Here is an 8,481-nt window from a genome sequence, read left to right as displayed (position 1 = left end):
CTTTAATGAACAAAAGTTTCTCTTGAGAATCTGGTTCCCTACTCGTTTACAGATTGGGGTCATCATATGGCACTGATCAGCCAATCACAAGTCGATTTTGTTGTTACTATGGCAACGTGTTGGCAGAGTTGGGGGGGTTAAAGTGGACCTCCTTTACAGAGACAAAACATATGCAGCTCCAGAGTATTAACAATGTCCTTAATGTGGGTTACAGAAGCTAAACTGCACAACTCTAGGCAAAGTTAGAAAAACAGTGATTATTTTTAGAAACTAAGACTCTTTAAGGGTGAGAGTATTTTTTTAGATTAATAATTAATTATACAATCCAGCTGAAGTGGAGGGAGGAGCTTGTAGGTGAAAGGTACATTTTTAAAGGTGAGCTTCATGCAGATAAATAAATCTGTTTTTATTCATTTTAATATCTTGTCTGTGCTTGGAATCACAGAATATTGCATTTTTTGTTTTGTTCATTAACATTTTTGAGCCAAACTATCTCCATCACTGAGTGGTTTGTGAAATCTCTATCACACAGTGATGAGCATGTTCTCAAACAGCACCTGAGGACTTTAAGGAGTTCCTTGGAAATACATCTGTCTTGTACAAACGCCGGAGCAGCGCACATCTTTGTCTGCCCTAACTTTCCTCCCAGATAGATGACTGCATCACACCGTTTTCCCTCCTGGGCCTAAAGATGAAAAATGACTTCTAGTTTACTCGGCGTGAAAACTGCCCCTTTGATTAAATAACTTTGCTTCAGAACAGTGCAAAAAAAGCTTCTGTAAGCTGCTTTTAATGGGGAAGCACATTTGTACTGGTACGGCACTCTTCACAGTCGGGGGTCATAGTTCACCCACAAGAAAATTTCTGCTAGGGGAGCTGAGGCTGCAGAATGTTCAGGCTGAAAAATGGGCTGCGCCTTGTCGGGGCAGCGGAGGCAGGTAGCTGCGGAGGTGCTGCAAGCAGCTATGGAGCACTACATCATTAGGAAGAACAAAAACATTCCCATATAATTGCTGATATTATAACGCCCATTATACATACTTAGAAAGTGAGTTGTGGGGAGATTTCTTCATTTATCTTAAAACCCCCAAGGACCGGGACTAATGTACACAAGTCATGAATAATTAATTATCTCTCCACATCTTAATGACGTTTATCTTCTTTGAGGAACTAATATACCAAAAAATGTAATGAAAACCTAATGTTTTTGGCGTTTTCATTAACTTGATGTGTTTAGCACAACATATTTGTCCATTGGTTCTTTGAAGTTGTCTTCAGTCATATTTTTAATCAAATGTTTAAAGGGAACCTATTAAGCACTTTAAAAAAAAACATCCAACCTTTTTTTTTTTTTTTCGTAGGTAACTATATTTTTTGGTGCCTGGAAAATTTGCTGTTTCAAAAACTTCTTAAGTTACATTCTGCACTGCGTCGTTACCTAGCAACCCCAGCAAAGCCCAGCCCGTCACCTAGCAACCCCAGTGGCGCTCTATCATGTTTGGTCCGCTGGATTTATCGCCGTATGCGATGTATAAAAGACAAGTGTTTTGTTGTTAGCTTACTGTTCAGAAACCCCTTTGCTGCATTCTTGTTGGCTGTGTAGGAGGCTCCACTTCTGCTTTTCAAAGATGTACAGCTCTGTAATTGTTTTTAGGCAGATCTAACCAGACTAAATTCTCGTTGTCCAAGAATAATTTTGTGTAAAAACAATGTAATGAACTTGTTTTGTATATACTCATCCTAACTTGTTCCAGAAGCATAACAGGTCACCTTTAAGCTTCTTTTTACCTCAATGTGTAAAATACATTTCTGTATTTTAAGGACTCGGTATCACTTCCACCTCTTCTTGACGGCAATAAAGAGTTTGTTTAACTGCTGGTATGAAGTCAGCTTTATTGCAAATCTTTAAATTTGTTCTTGTTACAACTCCACTATTGTTCCCACTGACATGAACACTAGCGTCAAACTAAAATACAACATAAACTTAAATGAGATGGCGTCATGAGTACAATAATGACATAAAATTGTTTTAAGACATATAAACATACCTCGCTGGCTCACCCTTCTTTCGAGGTAGAAATGAGGTTATTCAATAAACTATTTAAACTTAAATTACTTTTCTACAGCCACTTGCTAAAGTCTTGCTTCCATATGTCGTGCATCTTTTTTCTGGTGTCCCAGCGAACATGCTGGATTCCACTTCCTACTTAAACCTTTCAAAATAAATGTCACAATAACAAAAAAAATATGCATAATACAAAATAAAACCTATAAACAAAACTCGGAGTGTGTGTCTGTCTTCCTGTGCAGGTTCATGAACCACATGAAGCACCACCTGGAGCTGGAGAAGCAGAACAGCGAGAGCTGGGAAAGCCACACGACCTGCCACCACTGCTACAGGCAGTACATGACTCCCTTCCAGCTGCAGTGCCACATCGAGAGCGCTCACAGCCCAATTGAATCTTCAAGTAAAAAAAAAATGATCCAAACATCTCCCCCCCCGCCCCAGACTTTTTGATTTAATGTTGGGGCATTGATTACTTTTGTTTATGCTCACTTTGCAGCCAACTGCAAGATATGCGAGCTGGCGTTTGAATCGGAGCAGGTGCTCCTGGAGCACATGAAGGCCAACCACAAACCCGGTGAAATGCCTTATGTCTGCCAGGTCTACTGCTTGTCATTATTGTTCAGCTATTGCTTACCTAATGTTTCCTGAAAAGTGGAAACCAGACGCTAACGTTGTGCTCAACTGACTCCACAGGTTTGCGATTACAGGTCTTCCTTCTTCTCAGACTTGGAGGCACATTTCCGAAGCGTCCACGAGAATACAAAAGACCTGCTCTGCCCGTTCTGCCTCAAAGTGCTGAGAACGAGTCACATATACATGCAACACTACATGAAGCATCAGGTACGACGCTAACGCGCTGCATGGAGAGGAGTTTGTTTTTCTTTTGCAGAGAAAAAAGAAAAAAATGATAGAAATTAGCAGCAAAAACATTATGGCAGTGGTAGGACTTGATTAAATTTTTTATTGACTTAATGGCAGGATATGTAATTAATAAATTGCACTTCAATTGAAAACCATATATTGACAAAATAAGCAACATTTTTAATTCAAAACCCGGATTTGCTGCTAATTTATTGAATAAAAGGACATATGAGCTCAGCATCAAAGAAATTTATTGCTTAACTTCTTTGAAAACATACTTACTTAGAAATGTGGACTGTAAGCGTTGGGGATGGCTCATATTTTATATATATATATATTTGATATTTTAGGCCTGAATAGCTTAACATTGGCCAATTCCTTTTTGCTAATGTCTTTGTAAGCATCCCATCATCAGATGTCTTTTTGTTTTTTTTAATTCAAAAATTAACTCCAAGGTGGGACAGGAGAAACGGCTTCTTTCCAGATGTCACTTGTGCAACGTATTTAAGGCTGTACCAGAAACGCAACACAAAGGTTCCTGCTCAAGACTTCTACATGTAAAAAAAGAAAAAAATTTTTGATTGTTTTACATTTTTAACACATTTAAATCTTGGAAATAAATTTTTTTGAAATTAACTGGTTAAAGTCCTGGCCCTAAATTAATTATATTGGAACAATAAGGGGAACAAATGTTTGGTAGAGGTAAAGATGTTAGTTGAAAAACTTTCTAAAGCTTCCTAAAAATGTCACCTGGAGGTGAGATTAGGTTTGACCTGAAACCTCCTCTCTTTCAGACTCTTCTACTGCAGTCACCTTCTTCGGGGTTGTCTAACAATGTAAATGTTTAAAAAATAAACATTGTTATATTTCAGAAAAAAGGGATCCATCGATGTGGAAAATGCAGACTACATTTCCTCACCTACAAGGAAAAAGCGGAGCACCGGACTCACGTCCACAAGACGTTTAGGAAGCCTAAAGCGCTGGAGGGTCTTCCTCCGGGCACAAAGGTCTGAACAGCTCAAACATATCAATTTGGACATTTTATTTTAGTTCAACTGGCTGAATCCATGTTCTGCTGTGGCTGCAGGTTACAATCCGGGCCTCGCTGACAGGAAAGGGACCGATAATGCCACACGGCTCCAATCGATCAGCGGTTACCGTGACTCCAGAGCCGACGGGTTTCCCGAACTTCAAAGTCAAGGCTCCGGTAAACCTATCCAGGTCTAAAATGAAAGACCCTCGGATGGGAAAGGCCAAGTCTACTTATAGCAGAAAACAAGAACGTCGACCTTCCAAGCACAACCTGGCACTCAAGAATCTCAGGTTCGTTAAGGATTCACTGCACGGTTCTCTAAATTCACAGACCGCTTCAGTCGAAACACACAAGACGGAGCAGGAAACTGAAAGGCTTATATAGTATTTTATATAGTGGTTAAAGAGCTGACCTGAAAGAAAACACTCACACCAACACTCTGAGAATGAAGTAGAAACATGAAGTTCCACCTTCCACGTGGAAGGCAAAATTAGTTATTTGTTGTAGGTTTGCAATCCACAGTCTCTAATTAGGGTTTAAGTTAATTTTACGGCCTATATTGGGGTTGCTAAGCATAATATAGCATATACCAAGATGTCCTGGTGTAAAATGGCGTTATATTTAGATATTTTGGCTAAGATTTAACTTTGCTGACTTTAAGCCTGAACACAATCTTAAAAAAATGACGGCCTTTCTCCCTGATGTTCTTTGTCCTGTGTTTTCAGTGCCAGTGACGGTTGCTACACATGCATCGAGTGCAACAGCGAGGTCGACGACTTCTTTTCGCATTTTCCGATGCTCTCAAACTGCGGCGCATGCACGTACCGAACAGGATGCAAAGTGTCTTTCGGGAATCACATGATAAAGTGAGTAACAAGTCGTCGTTTTTTGCTGTTAGCCACTTTCCCATACCGTTACTATCACCACCAATCTGACGTTGCCTCTTCACCCCCTTTATCAGATTTCATAGCACCATCAGCAAACAGAGGATTTTAAAAATGGATCGCAGAAAGACTTCACCTGGAATAAAGTAAGGAAGCTTTTTCTTATCTCTGAAGGCAAAAGATCTGAGGCGGAAAGTGACGGAAGATTTCTTGTTTTTGTTCAGATTAACCCTCATCTGTCTCAACTGCGATCTGCTTGTTGATGCGTCCGGCGGAGACCTGATGTCCAAGCATTTAACCAATCAGCCGCTTCACACATGTAGAGTCATTCAGGAAAAAGGTTTGTATTCTTTAAATTCTCAGGCCTGTTGCAAGGTTTCTTATAATTGTGAATAAAGAAAGAAGTGTTTCTTTCTTGGTTTAACTAAACAGACATCAGACCTGAAGACAAAGACCAGGACAAAGTGTGAGTAGAAACTCTTACTGGCATTAAATCTTAAAGTAAAGAACTGCTATTCTACTTGCAGGGACTTAACTGGTGGCCTACATAAGCAGCCATTAGCGGTTTTTAATTTCCAAATTTAAGAAAAAGTAAGGAAGTTGCTTCATCTAGCAGAGAAACACAGCCAAACATTACTGATCTGAGTCGGCAATCAAATTATAACATGTTCATCACATCTTTTGCACAAAATTATTCTTGGATAATAAGATTTTAGTCTGCCTATTTTGAGCTCCTTTCAAAATGAGCCGTTTTAAGGTCTCTTGTCACTTTAAATCCAAATTAATAAGCTGCTGCTGGACATAGCTGCCAACTCTCACTTTATTCACACTGCAAACAGATGTACAACTATACAATATTCATCTTTGAGAAGTAGAAGTAGAGCCTTCCACACAACCAACAAGAATGCAGCAAGTGGTTTCTGGATACTTGGGCTACGTTCACACTGCAGCCTGAAGTGACCCAGTTCTGATTTTTTTTGTCAAATCAGATTATTATTATTATTTATTTATTTATTTATTTATTTATTGCCATTCATACTTCCAAATAAGTGTGATCTTTATGTGTTCTCCAGTATGAACTGCAAACGACCTGAAAATGTCCTGCATGCGCAATAACGTCACACATAGAGAGTGTGCCCAGTCTTTTATCAACCACTATAAAAAGAAAAAGTGCTCAATGTTTGCAGAAGTAAACATGGATGCAAACGGTGGAGCACAGCTCACACATTTGAAGTTATTGTCCGACCGGAGTAGCATATTAACAACTCAATCCTCATTATAGTTCGTTGTGGTTGTTGTTTTTCTTCTTGCTTGCGCGTATCAGGCCGCAGAATAGTGACATTTGTCGAGTATTGGTATCGTTCAGGTCAGATGAAGGCGACTTGCAGATTCAGGTCACATTTGAATCTGATGCGTATCAGATATCCAAGTGGTCTGGGTCGCATTTGAAGAAAATCTGACCTCTGTTGTTCAGATTGTCATAAAAAGATCAGACACAGGTCGCATTATGGCAAAAAAAAGAAAAAAAAGAAAAATTGGTATTGGGTCACTTCAGGCAGCAGTGTGAACGCAGCCTAAGTCGGCAGCAAAGTACATTTGTCTTTTCCAGCAGCCACACCACTGAGTAAAAACCAACTGGCCAAATGTGCTTTAGTTCTGTTTGGGTTGCTAGGTAACCGTCTAGCTTTGGCTGGGGTTGCTAGGTAACGGCGCAGTGCCTGTTGAATGTGACTTTAGAATTTTTCCAGACATTACAACATTACTGCCAAAAAATGACTAAATGTTTTCTTTTGTCTTGTTTGTTTTTAAGGGCTCATTTTGTTTTTAGTCATACAGACCCAAATGGAAGTACAAAAATGTGAATTTTAATATACTTTTTTAATTTAATTTGACACAGGCATATCCAGCAGTCAGCAGATGACAAAGAGACAGCGACCCTCTTGCCAACGACAACAGCTTTAGAGCCAGAAGAAACGGACTCAAGGCCGTCTGATAACGACATATCTGCAAGTGAGGCACCTGATGATGCCCACCGGCCTGAATTAGAGCAGAAACTACCAGCAGACGAGCAGGAAAACGACTCGCCAAATCCCAGATCGGAGGAAGGCGTTGAATTAAAACAGCCGCCTTCGGAGGCCGCTTCGCCGTCTTCATCAGATGTGCTTCTGATTCCCTCTGAGGAGTCTGAGGGTCACACAGAGAGCCTGCACATCAAGGAGCAGCTGTCCGTCTCAGACGGTTTGCTGGATCCAGTGACTGGAGAAAAAACACCTTAAATTATCCGTCGCTGACATCAGCTGAAGAAAGCGGATGATTCTCTAAAGATCTGTACGTTGTTTTCAAAGTACGATGAAAATATACTTTTTTTTTTTCTCCTGCTTTGGCTGTTCTGGACTTTCCGTTTACGAACAAGAACAATCATTTAAAATATAGTTGAAAGGTTTTTCACCACTTGTCTTTTTAATAATAAAAAAAAAAAACATTAAATGCATCCCTGCTGATTCCAGGATACCGTCTGTTTGCCATTAGACTTGAATATTTTAGGCTAATTCTGTGTTTCTTAAATGCTGATGTAGTCTTTGCAGCACATGTTAACATCTTTTATTAAACTAGGTAATTGTGCTCGTTTTTTTTTTTAAACTTTGGAAATTTTATTTTTTTTAATTGTTTTTATTTTAATGACTTAACTGAAATGGATCTGTAAGATGGTTTTATTTTGAGAAAAAGCTTTTCCGTTAAGCTTGTGCATGTAGTCACCCTCTAACCATGCATTAAAAAATAACAGTTTGTTTTGGGGGATTGCTTTAGCAGTGTGTGAACCTTTGCAGAAAAATCTATTTTTAATTTAGATTTTTTATTTATTTATTTTTTTTTTTTAATGATCTGAATTAGGTTTTACTCTAATATCAGTTTTAAACCTAGTGTTAATTTGTAGTTTGGTCATTGTGTGATGTTTTTTTTTTTTTTTTTAATTTTGATCAAATTATCAGCTGAAGCAAACTTTTTTTTTTTTTCTTTTTTTTTTTTTTCCACTAAAATGTTCAATTGTTGACATAAAATTCCGGAGCGTGCGTAGTTTTTGTTCAGTATTGACTGATAGTTTGCAACATCCCAGACTGACTTTGTATTCTGCACTCTGCTGATTTTCAACCATGATTAAAATCATGAGCAGAAAATCGTTTGGGATCTCATAGGAAATGTTTCTGGTGCAGCTTTGTGAACGACGTGGCTCAGACGAGCACAGTGGGAAAATATTTATGTATGTTTTCTGTCTTTACCAGGCTGAAAGTTCCTTGTAATAGAGATGTTGACATGTTCCCTTCAGAAAAAAGGTGAAAATGACAAAAGTCATTTCATTGTTTTTAATTCTTTTTACGTGTAAAAAACTACCCTGTAAATACATTTACTTCTATGTATAAATGTTTTGATGATATTCCTGTTATATTCTCTATATACATCACATTATGCCGGAATCTGCATTGTGGATTATAGCAGCAGTTCTGTTTTTTTTTTTTTTTTTTTTTTTTTTTTTCCCTTAAAAAAAAAATTAAAAAAAAAATTTGGTGGTTAATAATATTTTAAATAATTTTTTTTTTATACGAAAAAAAAAAAAAAAAAAAAAAAAAAAAAAAAAA

At 38.2% G+C, this 8,481-nt stretch overlaps 1 protein-coding gene across 4 annotated transcripts in view; it reads left to right on the top strand.

Annotated features, from left to right (window-relative positions):
* The window catches only part of znf280d (zinc finger protein 280D), a 21,337-nt gene extending 13,556 nt beyond the window's left edge, over positions 1-7,781 (top strand). For 3 of the 4 annotated variants that reach the window (XM_015043653.1, XM_015043654.1, XM_015043656.1), the window contains 10 exons: positions 2,311-2,468; positions 2,565-2,665; positions 2,762-2,908; positions 3,802-3,936; positions 4,017-4,252; positions 4,688-4,828; positions 4,924-4,992; positions 5,071-5,186; positions 5,279-5,312; positions 6,744-7,781. In XM_015043653.1, the coding sequence (XP_014899139.1) occupies positions 2,311-2,468; positions 2,565-2,665; positions 2,762-2,908; positions 3,802-3,936; positions 4,017-4,252; positions 4,688-4,828; positions 4,924-4,992; positions 5,071-5,186; positions 5,279-5,312; positions 6,744-7,122 (1,516 nt within the window). In that variant the 3' untranslated portion in view covers positions 7,123-7,781. The remainder of the gene's footprint in view (positions 1-2,310; positions 2,469-2,564; positions 2,666-2,761; positions 2,909-3,801; positions 3,937-4,016; positions 4,253-4,687; positions 4,829-4,923; positions 4,993-5,070; positions 5,187-5,278; positions 5,313-6,743) is intronic. The other variant, XM_015043655.1, reaches the window with a different exon arrangement.
* Positions 7,782-8,481: the final 700 nt, after the last annotated feature.

The sequence above is a fragment of the Poecilia latipinna genome, unplaced genomic scaffold (assembly GCF_001443285.1).
Source record: "Poecilia latipinna isolate Pla-1442-1.1 unplaced genomic scaffold, P_latipinna-1.0 Scaffold643, whole genome shotgun sequence".
Classification (NCBI taxonomy): Eukaryota; Metazoa; Chordata; class Actinopteri; order Cyprinodontiformes; family Poeciliidae; genus Poecilia; species Poecilia latipinna.
This window is presented reverse-complemented; position numbering and strand designations above follow the sequence as displayed.